The sequence below is a fragment of the Simochromis diagramma genome, unplaced genomic scaffold, assembly GCF_900408965.1.
Source record: "Simochromis diagramma unplaced genomic scaffold, fSimDia1.1 OVJJ01000746.1, whole genome shotgun sequence".
In the NCBI taxonomy this organism is placed as follows: domain Eukaryota; kingdom Metazoa; phylum Chordata; class Actinopteri; order Cichliformes; family Cichlidae; genus Simochromis; species Simochromis diagramma.
The window spans coordinates 3,122,073-3,146,957 of record NW_024386757.1 but is presented as its reverse complement, the minus strand read 5'-3'; the positions used below and the strand labels follow the sequence as shown (position 1 = coordinate 3,146,957).

The window sequence follows — 24,885 nt, the reverse complement described above, 5'->3', positions numbered from 1 at the left end:
GGTTGGTCCAGGACACGCTGGAGAGATTATATCCCTTGGCTAGAATGGGAACGCCTTGGAGTTCCCCCAGACAAGCTGGAGGAGGTGGCTGGGGAGAGGGAGGTCTGGGCTTCTCACACACACAAAAAGCCTTAAGTAATTATTTAAAAAAATATTTATTGGTTTCAATCAATATTCTCCTTTAATATTGATGTATGTAATGTAAAAGAAACACCAGCTTAATTGACTGTATCACTGCGCCCTCTGGTGATAGGTAAACTACAAGGCTTCTACTGTCAACTAGTTTTATTTTACTTCTTAATTACTTATTTGACTTCTCAGCTAGTTATGGCCATGGTCTAAACCCCAGCTATTAGGTTTTGATTTGGGTTTAGTTGATTATTTTTCTTATTTCTAGATTTTCACTTATTTCTTTTTAAAAATTAATATAATATTAATACAATGATATATACTTTATGTTATCTGCCCTCTTAATGACTCTAGCCTATCCTACCAGCCACACAGCTGCACCTTTATTTTTGATCTAGTTTTTATTTTTATTTTAGTCATTTTTCCTAATTTCCAATGGAAAAGCAGGCCTGTTTAAACAAGAAGTCAAATCTTTCTCCCAGTGATAAAAAAAGGCCTAAAAACACTCTTATTTTCTGGATGTTCTTTATAGATCTCTATTTATATCTACTTCATAGATGGTTTTCACAGCAGATATTTGAAATTGTATAAAATACACATGTTGCATGAATGAACCCCATGTTCCTCCAAGTAATAGCAAGAAAGAAGCAGAAGAAAATATTGATAGATTTTAAAGTCTTAGTCTCCCTTATTATCCCTTACCTTCAAAATAAATGCCGTGCATTGCAATTAACTAGAGTCATTAGTACATTAGTGCTAGTAATTAACTAGGATATTAAGTGTCTGCGGCTCTTCTTATGTTCCTGCCTTTATAAACCACCATGCTCACTCAAAACTTAACCCTAAGAAGGATAAGTAGACTTTGGCAATGAATGAAAATGTATATTATGTAAATATTGATTACTGGTTTATTGTTTCTCATTCAAGAGTAGTCACTGAATCTGTTTGACAGGTTTCTACGTGAGCATATTTTTTGGCAAAAATTGTTGTTGTTGCTGTTGTTTTCAATCTTAATCATTCTTTGATGGCAGCTTCCAGCAACACTCTGAAAGTCTTATGTGTCAAACCACTAGCCAAGGGTTCATTTCTAACCTTTTCTGCTAGTTCTCCTACATGATTTGTTCCACTTCTTACTAATGACTGATGAGTTTTCACAGAATAAATTCCCCAAACAAACGTTTATTGTACAAAGAAAGACAGTAAAAAACATAACAGCTTCATTCAGACTTCTCTTCTGCAAAGTCGAAAAAATACAAAAATACACAAAAACAATGCAGCTGTATATAAATGCATGTAAGAGCCTTACAAAAGATTTCAATGTTTGAATATTGTGTTTCAAGTATTTGTCACTAAGCTGTCAGAACCGATGTGACACTCACTGTTCACCAGTAAGTGTCAGCGTTTCCTCAAACACAGCTGCTGCTGCTTCTTACTGTAAACATGAGTGCAGTTTAACATCACCCATTCCCACATTTCCCACACCATTATTCTATGAAGACACTGACCATAGACTAGCACTACTTCTTCCTTAGCAAATGAGGATTTTTGTTTTTAAATGAAACTGGCTTTGTGCAAACTGCTTATAAAAGACTGTTAGAACACTGTTCAAAAAATTCACCGCAAACTGTAGCATTCACTTCACCAAGACAAAACAATGTTAAAGTAAGCTTACATACGTGCCTGTGTATGTACGCAGCAATAATTAAAACTGCAGACCAAACACCAGACCAGAAACAGACCACTTATAGAGATAAACCCATGAATTCATTGTATTTCATAGCCCATCCATGCTCTACAGCATAGGTGTCAAACTCTGGCCTGCGGGCCCGTGAAGCCATACCAAATTACTATTAGAGCTGGCCTGCTGGTATTATACAGCTAATATATATATATTGTTTAGTATTAAGCTTTGCTTGTTCCATATTCAGTTTTTCATCAAAACTTGTTTGAGTCCATAAGAAAAGATTCATTCTTATATCTGGAGGAAGATTTTTTTTTTCAATAAATATTAACGTTAGCCCTCGACTTTGTTCCAGTTTTGAATTTTGGCCCACTGTGTATTTGAGTTTGACACCCCTGCTCTACAGTGTCTTTAAGTCTCTTTTTGGATATTGGGCATTCATCAAGCCGATGTAATTAATTGCTTATGTTAATGTGCTAACAATGCCAATATTACATTATATCAGCATAAACTAGCAACTGTTTGCTAACAGTTTTGGAGGTAATGCCATGTTAGCGTTGCATTCACACCTTGCTGAGCTGCCACAACGTAACCAAACAAAAAACCATAATACATTAATGCAGTTTTACTGTGCATCCTGTGCAGCCTGTTCTCCTGTGCTCCTCTTGTTCCACATTTGTAATTTTAAAGTTTTATTCCAAAATGGATCAAACTCGTTTTTCACCTCAGAATTCTACACACAATACCCTGTAATGACAAAGTTAAACCTATGGAGACCTGAAAGACCTGTGCCACTCCTTAGCAAAATGCAAATGACAGCCTACTTTGAGTTTGCTAAATCAGACCACTAGAAACAAAATTCTCTGGTCTGCTGAAACAAGGATTGAACTAAAAGCCAAACATTATGTCCGGAGGAAACCATTGTGCAGAGAAACTCCCCAGTTTACTAGATGGAGGTTCTGCATAGAAGAATTGGAGAAACTGCTCAAAAAAGCTGCGCCAAGCTTGTAGCATCATACTCAAAAAGACTTGAGGATGTAACTGCTGCCAAAGGTGCTTCAATAAAGTACCGAGCTGGATACCTATTGACATGTTTTATTTATTTATTTTTTACTTTTAATAAATTTGCAAGAATTTGAAGCAAACTTCAATTTGTCCCTTTGCTTTTGTGTGAAGAATTCTGAGGTGAAAAATTAATTTAATCCATTTTGGAATAAGGATGTGACATGACAAAATGTGGAACAAGTGAAGCAGTGTAAATAGTTTCTAGACTGTAAGTCCAAAGCCATATATCTCTCAATAGCATGTTCCAAGCAGTATGTGGTCACAGTCACACTCATGTAATATGAAAGTATGTTCAAAAAACCTTAGCAGAAATATTCAGGTATGCTTTAATGTAGCAAACAGGTGCTGTGACTGTTCAAATCTTTCATTGAGTGCATCTGCCATGGCACCAGTGTCTTGTTAAGGACTCCAAATGAAAGGTTTATTTCAGAATAAACCTTTACAATGTATAACACTTGATGAGACCAAATCAAAACAACAAAAAAAATCGAATATAACACACTGACCTAGAAATGTATTTGAAAACAAATGAAATAAAAATTGTGATATAAATCTTCAGAGTTAGGGTGACTTACAGGACCTAAGTCTCATCATGACTTCCACTGGAAGCATAGACTAGACCAGTCATAGAAAACACACAGAATGTCTGTGGTCTGTGGTTGTGTTTCAGTCCATACTGGTGTTGCAGATGTTGAGGTTCTTCATAGAAGTATTGAAGATGGCTGGCTTAAGACAGCTGTCCTCCTCACTAATAAAGGAAAAATAGGGCACTTTTTAGAAGGTCATAAAAGAAATCGCTGGTTTTCATGGAATTGTGGAGAAGATGCCCCCAGATCTACAGGCACATATAGACCCTGCAAGAGGAAGAAAGTAATGGACTCCTTGATAGTGCTGGTGGTATTGATGCTTTTTAAAAAAAACAATTTTAATAGAATTACCTGACATTTCAGAATTAAACAAAAAGGGCGTTTTCAGGTAAAACAACATGGGTTAATAATTTAAAACTGTTCTGAAGCAATGGAGATTGATTCTACTAATTCCTACAGGCGTTCCAACTTTCCTACAGAGAAATCACAAAGAAAGTCAACGTGTCATTGAGTACAGTTTCCTTCAACATCTAAAGGCACAAGCTCCCAGGGCTCTGGTAGAAGACCTGAGCTTGGATAGGAATATAAAACAAAAAAAAAAAACACCCAGCACGCCCCTGCGGGCGGTTTATCCTTCAAGCTCGGGTCCTCTACCAGAGGCCTGGGAGCTTGAGGGTCCTGCGCAGTATCTTAGCTGTTCCCAGGACTGCGCTCTTCTGGACAGAGATCTCCGATGTTATTCCCGGGATCTGCTGGAGCCACTCGCCTAGCTTGGGAGTCACCGCACCTAGTGCTCCGATTACCACGGGGACCACCATTACCTTCACCCTCCACATCCTCTCGAGCTCTTCTCTGAGCCCTTGGTATTTCTCCAGCTTCTCGTGTTCCTTCTTCCTGATATTGCTGTCATTCGGAACCGCTACATCGATCACTACGGCCGTCTTCTTCTGTTTGTCTACCACCACTATGTCCGGTTGGTTAGCCACCACCATTTTGTCCGTCTGTATCTGGAAGTCCCACAGGATCTTAGCTCGGTCATTCTCCACCACCCTTGGGGGCATCTCCCATTTTGACCTCGGGACTTCCAGGTTATACTCGGCACAGATGTTCCTGTACACTATGCCGGCCACTTGGTTATGGCGTTCCATGTATGCCTTGCCTGCTAGCATCTTGCACCCTGCTGTTATGTGCTGGATTGTCTCTGGGGCATCTTTACACAGCCTGCACCTGGGGTCTTGCTTGGTGTGATAGACCCCAGCCTCTATGATCTTGTACTCAGAGCTTGTTCTTGTGCTGCCATGATTAGTGCCTCTGTGCTGTCTTTCAGTCCAGCTTTGTCCAGCCACTGGTAGGATTTCTGGATATCAGCCACCTCCTTCTATCTGCCGGTGGTACATTTACCGTGCAGGGGCCGTCCTTCCATGATGGTTCCTCGTCTCCCTCCTCTTTCTTGGGTTTCTGCTGCCTGAGGTATTCACTGAGCACTCGGTCAGTTGGGGCCATCTTCCCAATGTATTCTTGGATGTTCGTTGTCTCATCCTGGACTGTGGTGCTGACACTCACCAGTCCCCGGCCCCCTTCCTTCCGCTTAGCGTACAGCCTCAGGGTGCTGGACTTGGGGTGAAACCCTCCATGCATGGTAAGGAGCTGGATAGCGTAGTGGTTAGACTACACGCCTTTGGAACCCAGGATCGCAAGTTCGATTCCTCCCTGGGGCGTCTGTATCCAGTAAGGGTCCTAAGGCTAGACCCCCTATGCTAAGTGAGCCTACCGCATACATGAGCGAGACAGATAATGTATGAAGGCATGCCGGCTCGGACGTCGCCCGGATCAACAAGGTCCGCGTCAGGTGTTGAGGAACCAGGGCACCCTGACGAAAAGTGGGCTACTGGAACAAGAAGGCATCGGTGGGCAAGAGACGAAAACAGGGCGTTGTTGGAATGCTACTACGCAAGTAACCCTGGCGGAAGGGGCTACATGAATAGGAATATATATATATATAAAAAAGAAGCCTCTTTTCTAACTTCCTGGAAGTAAAAGTTCTGGTGGCCGAGCAAATGTACGTACTGGTATGTACATTTATGCACATTTATTGATCAAAGAAAGATCTATACCATCATATTTAGTTCTCTTTTTCTTCCCCATGATTTCATTGCTCACAAAAAAGATGCAAGTGCTGCTTCTTGATGTGCCTCCAGGCAACGCTGTAGCCTCCTTGGTGCAGCAAGTATTTGATTACATTTACTTACATTGCACTCTTATTTTGCATCTCTAACCAAAAGCAAGATGAAATTGTCTGAGACCAACCAATTCTCAGTTCTCTTTCATTTTGCTTGTGTTACTGGCTTCAGAGATGATCCTAACCTTACTATGTGAGGCTATGTGAATATACATTTTCTCATCAAACTCTTCCCCTAAGCTTTGGCAATCAAAGTGACACAGATCAGCAATAATTTTCATTATTTAAAAATGAACATTTTGCCTTTCTTCAAAATATAGGGTTAGGATCAGCACCTATGATGATCTTGCTCAGGTTAAGTCAACAGTTAAGTCAAACCTGTGATTGGATCCCTCAACGTCTTCAATGCTATCAGGCAGCGGCCTGTTGGCTGTCTCAGGAAGTAGCATTGTGAGGGCTGAACCCAGCAGGGGGCAGAGGCCACACAGAACCATGGGAGCGTGAGGACTGACCCCCCTCAGAAGGTACATCATGGGAGCCAGGACGCCACCAGTGCGAGCACACATAGAGCCTATACCAATCCCATTTTGTCTGAAAAATACAAAATGGGAATACAAAGGGCCCGGTTACAGGTGCTTATTATGGATATCAATGTGATCTCTGTCTACATGCCATAAAGTTTTGAATAAATTCTGATGAAATCTATTGGGTGTGTGGAGTTGGGTCATGTGAATAATCCATCAAGATGTGGTTTACATCCACTGACGTCTTCAAGGTCAACATGATGATTTATTGGAGAGAAAAAAGGACTCATACCTTAGAAACTATGTATGTATGTATGTATTGTCAGCATATCCTTCAAGGTCAATAGAGTGACCTGAAATTCAAAGTGATAATAGTGCTATTTAAAACTATGCTTCTTACCACCATTGTTTGCACTGACAACAGTTAAGCATAAAGGGATGATATATACTAAATATTGCATTACTTTGGACCTCTGACCTCTTCTTCAAGGTCAAATTAGGTCAAACTTTGATGAAATATCTTTTATCTTTAAAAATGTAAATTCTCCTGCCTTTTTTGTATTGGTAACATTTAGGAAACAAATACTAGTGTGTGGGGATTCTAAATATCACATTATAGTTTGCATCCAGAAATCATTTCCTTTAAAAGTAAGTACTGTACCAAGAGAGAGCTGCCTTGACAGAGGTTTGCACACTCTGAGTGCCATTGTTGGTTAATGATTTCTTATCAGACAATGTCTTTATGGCATTTGTCTTTTCTGTGTGGGGGTCGTTTCTGCACTTAATTTCCATTACAGCTATTGCTTTCTTGCTCTCACTTTCACTCTGTATTTATAGATAGTAATGTATACCTTATATTTTCACTTACACTATTCCACCTTTCTTATCTGTGAACACTCCTAATAACAAACATGTAATGTAAATCATGCATGAATCCATCTTAGTAAATGGAACAAAGCTGGATTCTTGCAATTTAATGTAGATATAGTGATTTGCTTATGCATTAGAATGAACACATGTTTGTAATACACGACAACAGCATTCTCAGGATTAAGATACAGCCAGCAATAATCATAAAGACATTATTTTAATGATATCTCAATAATTCCAGTTGGTATTTATGGCAACAAGGTAAATCTATAAGTGCTTAAATTCACCAGATCACCAGACACCTATATAGGGTTAGGGAGGTCGGTTTTGGGTTATAATAAGGTTCAGTCCTGTGGGATTTTCATATATCTAAAGTAGGGATGTTAAACTCTTTATTGGCCTTAAAGTCTCTTCCTGCCAGTGTAAATATGTTCAACTATACATTAAATCCTATTTAATAATAGTATGTCTCAGTTTTTCTACAAATAAAAAAGCTATCAAACATAACCCAAATGCAGTCCAAAATCTATGTCCTCCTTCACATTTTTCCTGTCATCCTCCTCTTCCAGCATCCTGTCAGCCAAATAGAAGTCTGTCCGGGGCTTATGTTTGATACGCCTGATGTAAAGGAAAGCTTTTAACAGGAAAGTTGCAGCGTTTTAACCACATTCTAAACTTCGTTAGCAAAACCAACTCTAACACTAACACTAGTTAGTCAGATGAGTGAGATACTTTAAGTATCATGAGATATTTTTTATTAAGTTTTCCTAAACCTTGCTGTATTAAATTTAATCTAGCACTTTCGAAAAAAATAAATGTAAACAATTTCAACATTAATCATAATGGGACAAGTCTCAAAACTGCTCTGCAGACAGTTCGACCAGTAATCCGGTGTGCCATACATCAAAAACCTGTTGGTAAGTATTTGGGCTAATGAAGCTTTTCTATAAGCCTGATAAGCCTTTTGCCCAGGCTTTGATACAGTGATGTAGTTAATGAAAGAACTCTTCATGGGCCAAATAACTGGATTTTTGGATGAGCTAACAAAGAAACACCAAAAGTCATGTTCCGATTGTTTTGAATATATATATATATATATATATATATATATTAGGGGTGCAACGATATTCGTATCGATATTGAACCGTTCGATACAGTGCTTTCGGTTCGGTACGCATATGTATCGAACAATACAACATTTGTAATTTATTTTATCAACTTTCCTTCTGATGATGCTGTCTGTGTTGAGCACTCAGTGAATCTGCGTTCGACTACTCCGCCTAGGCTCGACAGTGCAGCCTAGGCTGCGAATGCGCACCTGCGGACCACTTATGTGCAGCCCTGGTTATTTAGCTCGTCATATTGCAGCCACAGAAATTCTTTTGTCCATGAAACCATAAAGCTGCACTTTCTTTTTGCCTTATAGTCTGATTTGTCATAACTTCTCCGTTTTGTGGTAAGCTTTTCTTTGGCTGTCACTTCTTCACCCTGACCTGTCTTATTTGGCTCAGCAGAACTAAAATATATATCTGTCTGTGAAGGTTCTCAGTCATCCAGGTCATCGTAGTCAAATATATATCCTGCTGCTTTTACACACGCACTCACATAAGCTCAGCGATTCTCTGCGCGATTAACCTCTCACATGTTTAAGCTTGCTGCGGGAGATTTCACTTGTCATGTTTGCATAGTAAGCTAACGATTAATAAGACGATGTCAGAGGAATTGGTGCACAAATTATCATCACTCACAGATCAGTGCTGTCGCTCTCTATACACAGTTCGCGCGATTGCAAAGTGAAAGCAAAAAAACAAGCGCAAATTCAAACGCGATTGCAATATGTCACATATTGACAGTGGCTCACCGATGCCAATGACATAATTACCCAGCTACATTTCTGAAAGAATGCAAAAGCATTGACATATATTTTTCCTTCCTAAAATAGCCCGACGGGCAGGGAAGAGATAGATTTTGGTAGCCCGACTGAAAAAACCGCTAGCCCCGGGACGTTGGGCTAGCGATATTGCAAGCCCTGTATCTGATTGAGGAATCACTCATCTTTGGAAAAGAGAGTTTATTACAGAGAAATGGCTCTTTCCAAAATAAAAGCTATACTATCCGCTTCTTCTGGGCTATATTCTCAGCAGCATAAGGAGAATCATGTGCTAACAGCTGTCTAAATGACTCGGCTAAAGTTAGTAGCATGCTTGCTTTTTTTTGTCTGCTTCCACTTCTCTTTGCACTAGGATGATGTCGGCGTTAGGGCTGCCACAAACGATTATTTTGATAGTCGACTAGTCACCGATTATTTATGCGATTAGTCGACTAATCAAATCATCATCCACTGGACGTAAAACTACAGCTTATTGCACCAGCAGCATCTGCTCTTATATAACTATCATTAGCTTACAGCTTTAAGCTTTTAAGGTGCTAACTAAAAATAAAGACAAGATGATAGTTTATTCAATTTTAATGAAATTTGCAGATTGTTTCGGTAAAGTTTAATAAACTCCTTGCTATCTAAAATATAACAGGACACCGGAGTATATTCTCCAGCATCTCACACTTCTGATAATCAGCTGTCTGCTTTACGTTTATTCAGCTGTGTAAAAACTATAACTTTAATCTCAGCCAAACCGATTTACTCAGGAACAAATAAAATACGAAAAAAAAAAAGAAAAAAAAAAAGCCAAACAACAACATTTTTAATTTGTCTAAGTGACTCATATATATTTAACCTGAGTCGCGAAAGACGGCGGTGGGTTTGAAAACAATTTGCCGGGAGTCCGGTGTTCTCACGGCGCTAGTGACCTAGCCCCCGGCTAGCTATCGAGCTAGTGGGTAACAGACGTCTCCGAAAACGTCGGAGCGCTTTTGAAAATATGTGGTGTCCTGATAAACTGAGCCGATATTTGAGGTTTACACAGCTACATTCTCGCCTGAAAATATGTTAAACGTTTATTTTGTGACCCAGAAAGAATAATAAGAGTAATATTAAAACTAACTAGCTACCGCCATTGTTGGAAACTAAGCTGGGCCGCGCTATGAATTCTGGGACACAGCTGCTTCTTCTTCTTCGGGGTTTAACGGCAGCTGGCATCCTTGTACATGCAGTGCTGCCATCTTCTGTTTCAGTCCGTTATTACGCTCTTAAATCCTGCTACTTCTGCGTCTTTTGCGATCTTACAAAGCTTCAAACGACACGTCGACTATTAAATCAGTCGTCGACGATTTTGATAGTCGACGTAATCGTGACTAGTCGACAAATCGTGGCAGCCCTAGTCGGCGTAAATGTGCAGTCATATTCGTTGTGTTCCCACTAGTGCTTTCAGGTTAATCTCGTTGAAATGACCTTAACGCCACAACACGGCAAATCTCCGTTAACGAGCTACCGCCAATCGCTCCGTGCATGGGGCTAGACGGCAAACACGTTAACGAGCTAACTGCGCTAACACACTAGTTCACACCAATGTAATTGAGCATTGCATGGCACATCCAACATACTGTTTTACTTTAGTCCATGACACGCTTACCTTCAGGGTCAAACGTCACATGAAAACCAAAATAGTTCCAAACGCCAGATCTGAATGAGGTTCAATTTGCCTGTTGCAAGTAGAGCTTAACTTCTGTCTCGCTAGCTTGCCCTGCTCTCTTCCTTCTGACTATGCTGTCTGTGTTGAACGCTCAGTGGATCTGCGCTCGACAGTGCAGCCTAGGCGGAGTAGTCGAACGCAGATTCACTGAGCGCTCAACACAGACAGCATCGTCAGAAGGAAAGTTGATAAAATAAATTACAAATGTTGTATTGTTCGATACATATGCGTACCGAACCGAAAGCACTGTATCGAACGGTTCAATATCGATACGAATATCGTTGCACCCCTAGTATGTATGTATGTGTGTGTGTTATATTTTATAATATATATTTGATTTAATTTATTTATTATAATATGGATTATATTATATATATCTTCAGATACACATGTTGATGTTTTTTTCTTACCGTACCATGGTAATACAGGTAATACAATCAAAATCTTGGAAAATTATTCCAGAAACAACTTGCCAAAATGTTTTGTGTTTCCATAAACATACCATTAGGTAACAATCACTGACTGCCTCCAGTCAAACTGCTTTTGTGGCACCATTAGCAGCTGCCTTTAGAAGACTCCACAGTTCTGATAATAACACAGCCTTTTTAAGTGAAATTGCTAGCCAGAACATGTTTAGCTTTAGATAGTGAAGGAACTCTGTGTTGTAAGACTCCAGGGTATTTGGAGGGTAACACTCACCTTATAACAGTGGGGAACACCTCAGCAGAATACACATAAATAATAGACAGAGAGGCTGTGATCCCAAACTTTCCAATCATGGCCAAGACCGTTCTGATGACAGACAAATCTAAAAGAAGATAAAAGGATGGCGAGAAAAGCTGTAAACTACATTTTTAGAACAAGTAGGGCAAAGAGTTAATCATGCACAGTCCAGCTAAGCTGTCCTGAGCGTGTGTTCATACCATCGGGGATGAAGATGGTGAGCAGACAGGCAGTGCCTCCAACTGCTAAGAAAGCTAGCTGGGAGATCTTACGGGAGCGGTTCAGGGTGAACAGGGTGATTGTGCGCGCAGGCATCTCAACCAGACCAAAAATCATCTGAGTCAGGTATATATTCATTCCAAAGTCAGAAATGTTGAGGGACAGGCCATAGTACACGAGGACATTGACAAACCTGAGAATGTAGGAGCAAAGAAAGAAAGAAATGCTTCTGCTTGAAGGGAAATGTCATGGCAAATGTCATTCCTTTGATACCTTTGAATGTATTATTTGTTGTTCATGGGAAAATGAGATAATTCCCACTGCTGTTAGTCTTTGAAGTTCCTACAGGATGATGCCAAAATAAGTTACATAGTGTAAAACAAACCCAAATCAAAGCTGGTTCACTTGGTTTTCTAAGTAATGAGCAGCAAAGCCTCACAGAGAGTTTAGCTTGTTCTGTTCATTAGTGTTTTTCCCCTTAGTGTGCGTTCCTGTTTTTCCTTTTTGTCTAAGCTGTTGTTTGCCCCTTCAGTTACTTCTTATTTTAGTTTTTATTTTGCAGTTACATCTTTATGGAGATTTTTGACTTTTCAATTTGTGCCTTTGTTTCTCACTCTTGTTCTCTGATCAAGTTCACGTATGCCATATGATTCATCTCCCTGGAGTGCATACAGTCTTTGGGTGTGTTCCAGTAGTCTGTTTTGCTTAGGAAGACTCCTAAGTGAGATAAGTGACCAAGAAGTGACTGATCCAACTCACTAAATACTAAGGAAAGAAGTGCCATGCAGTCCCAGAATTCTCTTTTTTCCCCTCTCACAATCTGACAATAGAAAGAGGCAGCAAACTGAAATGTCATTTGTGACACTGGCGACAGGTCACTGGTCGCTTTGTATTATTCTGATTCAACCCCCGTTTTTTTCTCTTGCAAGGATGTAAGTTCTTCAGCAAAATTCCTAGCACAGCCAACTAAATCACTTTATCTTTACTGACCATTTGAAAACTCGAGAAAAATAATCTAAAGCATAAACAAAGTGGAGCAACTCATGGAACTGTAAACTGTAACAGCATTTTCCTTCTCATAACCTGCTTATATATTTAGAGTTTTAACAACAAGACTGATCTCTGAACATCACAACGCTGGAAGGAAAACCACGTCTCATTAGGTTGTTGCTGCATGAAGAATGTAGAATTGCTCTTTAAAGATTATGAACTCTGTTAACTGATCAAAGTCTGTTTAAGGTTCCGTATAATTTGGTTTAAATTAGTAATGCACTTTGCTGTATTGCAGCCTTTAGGATAATCACAAGGGATAAGTGACGGTTCAGTTCATTTTTCCTGTGTTACTGAGGAGCACTAAGTGGGGTTCGCCTCTAAACACTGAGCAGGAGGACTAAGTGAAGAGTTTTTAGACAGAGAGGTTTGACATAACTTTGAGCCAAAGTGCAGATTACATACTTGTTCTGATAACTTCTCCCTCCTAAAAAACTCAACTCTCCTAGTTGCAGCTGTAAAAAACACAACAAGCATAAGACATAAGTTGTTTTTTTTTTTAAATTAGATTTTTTGGAATTTGCAGGGAAATGTGTGCCACATTTGCGTGACTCATTTAGTCACAAACTGAGACTGTGTTTCTTTTGTAAATCCAACTGCTTTTTAAAGTCAAAAGGAGGCTTTGTGCTGCCTTATCTTTCACGCGTGGTTCTTATTTAAATGCCCCACATAAAACAATGGGGGTAGAACAAGTTGTGGTGAATTAAGATGCGCATTTTGTAGTCCATCTTCTGCACATTGTAGTTTCCGCATCGTTTTTACATTTACTGGCTATAAAAATCAGCCTGCTGGACTATTTTTACAACACACTGATTCACAGTAGATTTAAGGATAGTTGGAGTAACACTGCAAAAATTCACTTTGGTACAATTCACTGTTTGGTACAATTAAGCAATCACCATCCACGCCAGATATGTGGCCAGTATGAAAGAAATGCAGAGTAAGGTCAGCTGATTCTGATTATAGTATCAAAACAGCAAATGGAAAAAGCTTGAAGTGACAAAAACAAAGACTTTATTGCTCTGGCACAGATGACTATCTCGTGTTTCGACAGGAACAGGGACTAAAGCAACATCTGCATTTCAATTAATAGGAAATGCATCAATAAAAGCTATTTGATGACTGTGATGCTTGTGCGATAGGGCAATATGTATAAAAAAACACAGGGTTAACTGTTTCTCATCTGACTGTCAGTAAGAACTATCTGTAAACATGGATATTTTAGCAGGGCTGCAGTGAATAAACCCCTTATTGCACTGATGGATTCACATTTGAGAATTCCGTGGTGCGAAAACCAAAGGCACTCATCCTTAGCCATGAAAAATGTGATATGACAGGACATCCTTTATATTTTTAACAGGACATTTAGCCCTTAGGAACGATATAAGTCTTAATGCTTCACCTCAACTGTAAGTAGAATCAAACTAGTTCCGCAGGCTTCCACTGTAGCTTTTCATAATCAGATTAGAGGCAGAAAAACAAACTGTCAAAAAGCAAAATTCTAGACTGCAGGGAATGTTGAAGAGCCACAAAACTCCAAACTGCTTCCTATATCTTTTTAGGGCCAAAAGTAAAACTGTGCACACAGTGTGGTGTAGCTTTATTACTCGAGGGGTTTTTCCAGCTTTAATGTTGTTTTAACCCAGTGAGCTAATGAGTGTTTCACTGATTATAGATAAGCCCTCTGTGACTTGGTTCATGGCCTGCACATCCCAGCTAGTTGTGGCTTGCTGTTTTTCGCAACCTGTGTGACATCAGTTAGCAAAGATGTGCCAGAGATGCTATCAAAGTGCATTACATATAGATTAGCAAGCCAACACTACTGTTAGCTGATAAGCTCACAGTTCGACCTTAAATATTTAGGTGCCTGACTGCTATTTCAGCTGTTCTCTTTCTACTGTAAGTCTATTTTAAGCCCAGTATTTTTTTGCTAGCCAAAATTTATGTCCCAGAAATAGATTTACCAAAATTAGCTAGCTGGCATTAGCATGAGCTAAGTGCTAATATTCAGCCATGTTATGAAGTATATCAAATAAGTTTGATTTATTTGTTTGTTTTGAGTTCAAATTCAAATAGGTCTTACATGGAGATTTTGTTCAGATGTTACATTTTTCCTGGATAAATAAGGCTCAAGTATTTAGAAGCAAGACAAGCTTACTCATTTGTTTTTCCCATGGTCATTTTTTCTGTTGTTTGAAATTTGATTGAGCTTATAGCACTAATTTGTCCTTATTGCGTTCCCAAATCCATGTTTCAGACAGACTCTTCAGCCCCTGTTGAGAGTTTAAAAGGTCCCCTTAGACAGGACTGAAGGCCGACATGCAGAGGTGGGGATGTGGATGATAAGCGTGAACCCTCAGGAGCAGTCTTGTGCTCAGTCTGACTCTGACTGAAAAAAACATGTGCTTATACTCACCACAGATAAAAGACAATCAGAGAGTGCTTCCTCATTCTTGGTGTTCGAACAAGGTCAAGGAACGAGTATTTGTTCTTCGCTACAGTTTTCTCTTCGGTTTTACAGACCTGCTGTGAAACAAGCAAGACAATAGGTATCAGTGTCTGTGGTTGAGGGTGCAAAATATGTTCAGTAGTTCTGTTTGAATAGTTTGCATGTTTAAATGATACCCACTTATCAAAAAACACATGAAAATAAGTAGTGGCTCCTGAATAACAGAGGAGGATAAAAATAGAATAGCAGTGTCATAGAGGGAATATTCTCACTGCTAATAAAAACTATGCTTGACATTCATTTGTAATGAAACATTATTTATCTTTGCTTCTAGTGCTTTAATGATATCTGCTCTAAGCTGTGTTTAATTACCTTCCTACCTACAACACTACAGCTGAGTGGAAAGCCACGTCTGTATAAAGAGCGTAGCATGAGCAGCACGTTAGCAGAGCTGTGTGTGTGGAAACAGTTATATTTAGTAGCACTGAATAAAAAAAGAAATGCACAAGGTGTAAAAATACATTGAGATGAGCTTCTGTGCAAATCCAGTAGTTGATTTGTGTTTTATTTTTACTGAGCCTGTGCACTTTTCAAGTAATGGTGAAAGACGGCTGGCTCCTGCTGACAGATGACGCTGTATGTGTGCTTGTCTGAAATTGATTCACACAGACTTTTGACAAAACCTGTGAGTGTCTGAGACCATGAGCAGGGCTTGAAATTTTAGTCAGTGATTTCTTGCATTGTAACATGAAAAAAATGGGAAATGTGCGGTTATATGACCATCCAAGCAGCTGGTTCACATAAACCTTAGACTGCCATCGGGACACAAGGATTTACTACACATTCAATAAAGTCAGAGATATTTCATGGAGCAGACGCCTGTGGTTTTTGTAGTTTTCCATATGTTTTTTGCTGAAACCGCAGATGAGAGTGAGCAAACAAAAAAGAGATTCTGTTTGCAAGTTTTCTTTTAAAACCTGTGAGGTGTAAGTAATGACTATATTTTGCATATTCTATAGGACAAATTCAGTTCTAACAAAAGATGAAGAAAAGCGCCACAAGATGCATAGATGTTAAACTGGGTTACTTCAGAGGCAGACTTCTCTCTACAAGCCAGATATTTCTAAAGTTCATATTAGTGTATATACGTTTATGGAAGCCCGTTTCTGCCACAAAAAACAAACAAACAAAGGATCCATAACTCGAAATTTAGAGTTATTTTCTCAAAATTTCGAGTTAACAAGTCGAAATTTCGACTTAGTAAGTCGAAATTTCAAGAAAATAACTCGAAATTTCGAGTTATGGATCCCTGTTTTTAGGGGTTTTTTTGGTGGCGGAAACGGGCTTCCATATTCGTTTGATCAAACACATGCAAAATGGGGAATTTAAAAGCTCTTGAAATGCCCTTCATTGTAGACACCCCATTAATCCCAGGGCCAAAGAGCACATTTACTAGCCAAACTGGCTAGTTTTTAGACTACCATTAAGGAAAAAAGATGAAAACAAAACACCTTCAAAATCTGTAGTTTTATTTTTTTTCTAATCTGACTCCAGGAAAATGTACACTTTCAAGAGCCTACTGCAACTTTAATAAAGAACCTTAAGGGCATCATGTCTGTGCAGTGTACTATGCAGAACCAAAAAAACCTCTTTTTTTTCTAGACTTGGAAGTATTATTAAGCTTCCTAGCACTAAATAATGCTGTAGAGTTTAACCAAACTGATAGCTGAGCACTTTACCCCCTTGTCAATTAATCCTCTAAAACAGTATTATTCAGGCTTCAAAAAACAAAGTGCAAAAAGCAGTGGGTGATTTTAAAGTGGCTACATCCATGTTCAGTGACAAGTTAGTGGGGACAACTTGGCACCTTCGTCCTTTTTTATCAGCATCAGAGGAGCACCATTTAAGTCTTGTTCACACAGGGAGTAACGAGATCACACAGAGTCAATGAGTTTCAGCAACTTCCGGTGAAGATGGGAAAATAACCACTTATTGATGCGATTTGGGCAGTTAGGCGAGATAACCTTTTTCAGCAGTGGCTCCTTGCAGGATACTGGTGACTTACAAATGACAGAGTAGTAAATACATTACAGGGGCAAACAGCAACTGAACATCGGCTAGCAACCAACCACAAAGACTTTATCTCTTCCACCAGGTATTACCATGACTACAATGTAACATTGTTGTACTTCATTTCTGTTGGATCAAATTTGGGAAGTGTTTTTTAAAACTAAGTTAATGCCATGATCCCAGGTCATTTCATTCATTCATTTGATCTTTGAGTCTTCATTCATTTGTTGTCCGATCGTCTGCTGTCCTGCCACATTATGCCATATTTCCAGGTCTTTGTGGATTCATGCCAAGTTGTCACGCTTAAGGTTTTTTGCATGTTTATTTTATCCTCGCCAGGTTTTTTCATGTTTAGGATGCTTCATGTTTTCTTTCAAGTTTTCCCCAGTTTTAGGTTATTGCTTAGCTTCAAATTATTTTTGCCCTTTTATTTTTTGTACTGCTCAATAATGCCATAATAAACGGCAGGTTTTCTGTTAGAATCAAGTTTTGTTTTTGCGTGTCTGCATTTGGGCCCTCCTCTTCACTCCACACAGTCTGCATCCGCACACTGTGACAGTTAATAATACCATTTTCTTTGTTGTCATAAGGCTCATATAAAAAAAATAACATTTGCTGTAGTTTGCCAAAGCTCACTCCAGAATAGTGAGAGAGAGACAGATTTAATTGCATTTGGAAATTTTTCCATGTGTCTCTCATCTGTAAGGCCCAAGACTGTTCGCTTTGGCAAAACAGTTTTGCAGCTGTTGCTCACTGAATTTAGCAATTTTTGTGTTAGGTGTTTACTTAAAGTTGAAATGAATATCTGGAAATCTATAATGATCATCTAAGCACTCATGTAGGACAGCTACTTAATGAAGCTACTTAATTTGATGGGACTGTTAATCAGGCCAGTGCTACATGTGTTACTAAGGATACTAAGAACTGCTTAGTCAGCAACATGAAATGGCAAGTTCCATAATTTCAGCTCACGACAGGAAGAGAAACTTATTTTTTTAAGAGTCTATCACCAAAATGACAAAAACATGTTTTCTCACTTCCTTTCGGTGGTTCCTAAATTTGCTATGTATTCGTTTTTTCAACATTTTCAAACTTTCAAGGTTTTAGTGATGCCTCCCTGATGGTACTGTTACATTTGATAAGATTCCAGACATCATCAGTTTATTTGCAGTACTGTGCATGTTAGGGAGACCAAAAAGACAAATGCAGTGTCTAACCAATATGAAGAACGAAGAGTCCAGTAACAGAATAATATCAGCTTTAGATGTATCTAAATATTTAGAATGTGACAAACTGTTTTTTGTTTTGTTTTTTTAAATCTTGAAATCTTCTGAGATCTATGTCACATAGACTAATCCTAAAATTTGGTGATAGGAAAAAAAAAAGCTTTTTAGATCTTTGATGAACAAACTAAATTTTTATGGTCTCTTAAATTTTTCAATGAGTTGACATAGAGACCTTAGTGTGCAGTAAGACCATGAGTAGTAGTAGTAGACTAGTATTAGTAGGCTTAGTGGCCCACCATCAGACATCTGTCAGCACAACACTCAATGTCAGTTTCGAGTGTTTGCTGTATTCTACAATGACAGCTGTAGAAAAAAAAGCTCATGTGTAAGAGACAGAATTAACCTGTACCTGACACATCTCCAGGTCTTTAATGAGGGGCTTCCCGTTTATCTGCGCTGCCTTCTGGATCAGTTTCCATGCTTCTTCTGTCCTGTCATTGGCCATTAACCAGCGAGCAGACTTTGGCAAAACCCTAAAAAATATATTACAGATAGTTGTTCTTTACACACATACTTGACTCTCGGTGCCTTAATTGGAAGCTATGACTTGTCGCATCACCTAACTCTCAAACATCTTAGTAGAATTCAGCTATTATTGACTGTAGTATTAAAGTATTAAAGTAAGGAACAAACAAGAAGAATTCAAAAGTAGGTCAGCGTGTTTTTCTGTAAGACCACACTGGCTTGTGAGGAATTTCATATAAATCACAACAGTGAGCATTGGCTGTAGTTTTATTTTCTGAACCACAGTGCTCAAAAACTCAGTCTGTTGTTGATTAGTTCCCTTCTTTCTTTGCTTTCTGATACTTTTACCAAATCATTTTTGGAAACTAGTCAAAATTCTAGGCTGGGCTGCTCCACACTCACCAGATGTAGAAAATAAAGAGGAAGCCAGGTGCGGATATAGCCAACTGTAGTTTACGCCAGTCTCTTATGAGATATGCCACACCGGCCAGAAAAATGTAGCCAAAGCCAAAGAAGTAGTCTGTGATTATACCCGCCAACATCCTCTGTTTTGATCCGGTCCATTCTGTGCCTGTGCAGTAAGAACATATTAATACACAAAGCTTGACACACAATACAAAATACTGTATGAAAGATATACCAAAAATAAATAAGTAAAAACAACAGTCAAGTCTTTGATTAAAACTACTTTCTATTTTAGAAATGTCACTGTACACGTACTCTAGTACTTTTTTTTTTTTTTTACAAATTTAACCTGCATGTGCCAAAATGGTGGAGTGCCACCATTAAAACTGTGGTTGAGCCCAAGTGTTCATTCTTGTTAAATTATGAGAGAAGAAACTATTTTCTCCCTTCATAACATCTAATGGTAAGTATAAATGCAGGTTTTAGTTTAGGTTTATAATGCCATGCTTTGTAATCTTGTAAGCACTGTGCACCACATTCATTTATCTTCAAAGTAAAGAAGGAGAAGAAAAAACTGTACGTAAAACCACACCAGTCTAGCCAGTATAGGTAACGTAACATGTTTTTGTAATGTGAGAAAACTTTTCTTTGAATTACTTCCTTTTAATTCCTTTGAACAACAACAATTCATATAAGTTGATGATCTTGGTCAAAGGATAATACACATATCGTGCTGATCAGAATTTTTATCTGCACTATTGACACTTCAACAGTGAAGACATTTAGCATCTTGTTTAACTTCTGTTTTCGTGTAACCACTGCAGGACACTGACCAAGGACAAAGGCATTCATGATAACACCAGAGATGGATGTTCCAACCATAAAGCGAAGGGCAGTGTAGATGTAGAAATTAGGTGCGAAAGCAGCAGCGACTCCAAAGATAGCCTGGCTAGCTAGGTTGACAAGGATAATTATCCTGCGACCGTATCTGCAACAAAAGATTTCAGAAGTTAGTCATTCCAGTAAATGACACACAAAAAATTCTACCACTACAAAATCCTAAAAGAGTAAAGTACTTTGTATTCAGATCAATAGTGCTCTGAAATGGGTATGCTATGTTTAACTTACTTATCAGCCAAGTGTCCAAACACAACCGCTCCAACAAGAAGGCCAAACATGTAGATAGATGAGCCCACATTGTTCAGGCTGGCATTATCGCACACCAGGTCCCACTATGAGGAAGAAAAGCAAGATGTTTCATGAAAACTCTTAAACAGTGGAAAACAGGAAGGCGAAGTGAGTGGCACATTGGTACAAATGCTTTACTTTGAAAGGGATTGGAGACAATTCTGTGATTTTAAACAGCTAGAATACAAATTGATCCCCACAGTCACCCTAGACAAACCCTTTACTCAAGGACATGATATCTTAGAAAGATTGGATGTGATCATCATGAAATTTGGTGAGATAGCAGGAGACGTTCATGTCCCTCACAGAATAAGGTCTAATGATAGTGTTGGCACTAACATGAATTTTTCCCATTTTTTTAAGAACTCGGGAGTCATTTAAAACATTATGTTTTACTCTTGGACCTTGAGAGAGCTTGATCACATAGGAAATCATAAGGAAAACTGCACTTTGTTAAAGCCTTGTGTCACCTGACTATAATTTCAGTGGTCACCCAGAGAGAAACAGTTCATGTAGAGAATCACTATCTTTGGTGTTGTGGCACTCTCCCGTAAATTTGAATTCAGGAATCTTTAAGTTGGGCAGCACAGTGATGCAGAAAGGTCACAGCAAGAAGCCCTAGGTTCAAATCTGACATCTGGTTGAAGTGTTTCAGTGTGAAGTATGCATGTCGTCCTCGCATTTGCATGTTTTGTCCACACAGAGTCCAAAGACATGCAGCTAGTGGGGTTAGCTTAATTCGTGATTGTAAATTGGCTGTAGGTGTGAACGTAAGTGTGAGTGGTTGTTTGTTTCTCTGTGTTAGCCCTGCGACGAGCAGTTAACATGTCAAGGGTGTACCCCTCTCTATGGCAGGTAGGATAGGCTCCAGGCCGACCGTGATTCTGAGTTGGGTAACAGAAAAAAATGGATGGGTGGATTCTTTAAGTTCTGTGTCTCTCTTGTTCAGTGTCTCCGACTGGATATCTGTGGTAGAGAGAACTCTGCAGCCTTTCATAAACTTCATTAACTTTGTCTCAACAAAAGGTGCTAGAGCGTTTGTAGGACGCTCTAGCAAAGTGCTCTTTGGTTTTAGAACTAACATTACAGACCAGTGAGGTCCTTTATAGCATAAAAAGCTAAAATGCTCCAGGCCGACATACATCTTCTAATCGAATGATGAGTCGATTGTCCTAAATCAACTGCACTTAACTCATAATTTTCTGCTTAGTTACTGTATTTACTGGAGATGAATTGTGTCTTACATGTGACAGTGCCCTGTCCAGTTACATCATTTTGGTCATGTAACTGCTGCTGCTCCCCGCCCCTCACGTGTATGTTTCAAAAACATTATCCAAGTATGTAGGGATGCCTAGAGGGCCCTGCCCTGCATGAGTCCAGCTCTCAACTGTAACCCCATTCACCCCTGTCTCAAATGTCACCAGAGGCCATTGTAATAAAAGTGTTAAGTCTCTCCACATTCCGTATCTCCATGCTGAACACATCTGGGTTTATCCAAGAGGCTGCTGGATTTACACTCACCTCAGTTACTATAGTGTTTTGAAATGTCTCTGTGCTGTACTCCCAGCCGTCCGGGCAGCTCCTCCGGGTAGGATGTCCATTGCCAAGAGATTCAGCACTGCTGTGGTTTAAAGGGACGGTGCAGGACAGGTCAAGTTGTCCATCACGGGTGGTTAGAAGGCTGAAGTTTGAAGAGGCTGGAGTCCCCGCTGAGAGCCCGGGAAAGCGGCATAAATGAGGAGGGACTGCCCCGGTGAAGACTGAAACCAGCATGTGGAATGCCAGAAAGATCTGAGGTAGACAGATCCACACATATAAGATCTTCTGGAACTTCCCAAAGCCTCCGATAACAGAGAGGATTTCATCAAAATTCATTGTGCTGACTGTTGGTGAATGCACAGTTAAAATCTGCCTTATTATAACTAATCGGATCTAATTCAGAAAGTCCAAAAGAGCTCCTAAAATGAAGCTGGAATACATGCACAAGCAGACAAAGCTTCAGTCAAATGTCTAAGAAAAAAAGGCTGGAATTTATGCCTGTGCCAGGCTGATGATTAACAGGCAGAGTCACTCTCATTCATATGCAGTCACACCTGTGCTGCGCCGCACTCTAAACAGCAACCTGTGGCTATCTGTAGGAAAGTGTGCAGCTCTCTGAGGGTGATCTAACCTCCGAGTGATGGGAGTGAACCAAAACAGGAGGGAGGAGGTTCCTCACTGTGGGAGGAGCTGCTGTGTAGTGGGCTGCTTGCCTTTTGACTCTCCGCCCCTCCTCAAAAAGTTTCATAAGAATAAATTAGGTAACCCGTTTTGACTTTTTACCAAGAATTTGTGGCTGTCTCTCCCAGTTGACAAACAACTTGATTCAGCTGAATTATTTGCCCAGCATTTCTTGCAGCAATAAATGCGGATCAAAAAAAGTTCTGTTTGTTTATGAGAAAACCCAAAGGCATCACATGGCTCCTCAGTTTCCTGTATTTCAGTTGTCAGACTAGTTCAGCTTGTTGTTAGTGTGACTGAAACGGGGTGGGGTGGGTGGGTGGGGGTGGGTGGGGGGGGGGTGTCTTTGGTGGTGAGGCAAAGAAGCATTACCCATTTCAGAGCACTATTGAGGAGGAATTAGAGCTGCTTTTTTATGCTATTCCATCACTAGCTCACCACTTCCCAAACATATCCAGTCATCTCTTGGTTTGTGCTGCTGATAGTATAGTTTAAAGAACCTCGATTATTTCTCCGGGGAATCCTCATGCATAGTAACTATATGCAAACTGGAACAGAGCTCCCAGGGGTAATCTGAGAAGACTGGCATTCTTTGATTAGGCGTGGGGCTCCCGACACTGTCAGTGGGAAGGACAAGAAATTACTTCAGGAAGAATAGAGGAGTAGTTACATATAATGATCAAAAAAGACCAGAGGCAACTCAGTACAAGCCCTGCTACTGAATTCTAAGCAGGAAATACAACTCCGGCACTATTACATAAATGCTACTCGTCACTTTCACAGAAGGAAAAAGTAGCGTAAACAACTTTAATTTTTCAAGAGCTTCTAACAGTGTTCATTTCTGTGCCACCTGCACTGCCACTCATTCCACATTGCAGCACCATCTTGTGGTTACATGGAAACAAATGGAACTGTACAAAGCTGCAAAGAATTAATATATTTTCAATACTGGAGCTTTTCTGTAGTCAGTGTGGACAGTGTGTCTAATTAAATGTTTCTGCTTTGAATGGTTGACCCCAAATATTTAAACTCTACCAATTTCAGTATTCACCTTTTCATCTGTCTCGCTCTCATTCTTAAACATCTATCATACCCTCAACAGTTTCATTCCTCTTCTCGCCAGAGCATACCTCCATGTATCAGTACATGTCTTCTCCATTCCTGAGATATCCTCTCACTTTCCAATGTTGTGTTAGCCAGTCTCCATATCTCAACAGGTATATCTGGACTAACTGCCTTTTCATTCATCACCCTTTTCATAGCTGCCCCCACGTCCTTCTTACTAATCCTCTGGGCATCTTGATTCTCTATCTTTTCTCCATCCGCATTCCCCTTTCTCTCATTTTCTCATTGTTTTCTATGTAAAATGTATGTAAAATCAGAAAGCATTGATGCTAATTATTTAACATCTATAACAACATCTTTAACAAGAAGCAGTTCAGAGCTGATCCCCAGTGTAATCCCACCCCCAGCTTAAACCCATCTGTAACTCCCACCATGCACCCCACAAAGAAGCCAAGGGATATTTGGATATTTTGTATAAAGCAGTTTTTTGTGTGTATGGATGATGTGTTGTTGAAGTATGTTGATTGCCAATGAAAATATAATTTCACATTTTAAAGGTCAACACGCAAGTAGCAACCCACTTAAAATTAATTTACAGCTTTTTCATAGAATATCTGTTTATTTGAAGCCAAGTTGGAAAGCTCCTTAAAGGAAAAACTGTAATGTCAAACTGTGACAGAACTGAAATGCTTAGGTTTTGAAAATCAGCCTGTTTACCATGTGGCTTAAATAAAACTCAACACTAATCAAAGACAGATCATTCGTGATGAGGAGGGAAAAACACAACCAAAAAAAACCCCCAAAAGAAAAACAAATGTTATGACTAAATTTTTTTTTTTTTATCTATGCATATGTACAGTATGTATGTTCTAATTACTGTAGGGTTAACTATTCATCATTGAATCATGATGGAAACTAACATGTTTTAGTGCTCTTATGGTGTATAAAAAACGTTGCCGGATCAAAAAGCTTTTCACACTTTTCCACTGTGAGAAGGTGTTCCTTTGGTGTTGATAAGAATGTAACTACATTACTGTGGTAGATAATGACAACTTGAACATGTCTAAACTAAAGAAATGTGAATGAACGGCAATGCTGATCCAACACATTAACACCACAA

The 24,885-nt window shown here is 39.4% G+C and overlaps 1 protein-coding gene across 2 annotated transcripts; it reads right to left on the bottom strand.

The window, feature by feature from the left end:
- Window positions 1–2,114: 2,114 nt before the first annotated feature.
- On the bottom strand, window positions 2,115–22,667 carry si:dkey-119m7.4 (uncharacterized protein LOC560629 homolog). Of its 2 annotated transcripts, none has more exons than XM_040027895.1 (10): window positions 22,002–22,667; window positions 20,421–20,524; window positions 20,126–20,280; window positions 19,290–19,458; window positions 18,772–18,895; window positions 15,034–15,140; window positions 11,549–11,760; window positions 11,325–11,433; window positions 6,020–6,232; window positions 2,115–3,623 (listed from the first exon to the last, which is right to left on the bottom strand). In XM_040027895.1, the coding sequence occupies exons 1-10, from the start codon at window positions 22,353–22,355 to the stop codon at window positions 3,542–3,544; spliced, it is 1,629 nt and encodes a 542-aa protein (XP_039883829.1). In that variant the 5' UTR covers window positions 22,356–22,667; the 3' UTR covers window positions 2,115–3,541. The 2 variants fall into 2 exon arrangements, with proteins under 2 accessions (XP_039883829.1, XP_039883818.1); XM_040027884.1 differs by having other exon boundaries at window positions 15,034–15,143; window positions 22,002–22,665.
- Window positions 22,668–24,885: the final 2,218 nt, after the last annotated feature.

Coding starts and splice junctions, on each gene's coding strand:
- si:dkey-119m7.4 (XM_040027884.1), bottom strand. CDS start 22,355: ATGAATTTTGATGAAATCCTCTCTGTTATCGGAGGCTTTGGGAAGTTC. Junction 11,761..15,033: donor CTGATTGTCTTTTATCTGTG/GTGAGTATAAGC, acceptor CTACATTCTCAG/GTTTGTCAATGTCCTCGTGT. Junction 6,233..11,324: donor GTGTTCCCCACTGTTATAAG/GTGAGTGTTACC, acceptor TGTATTTTTCAG/ACAAAATGGGATTGGTATAG.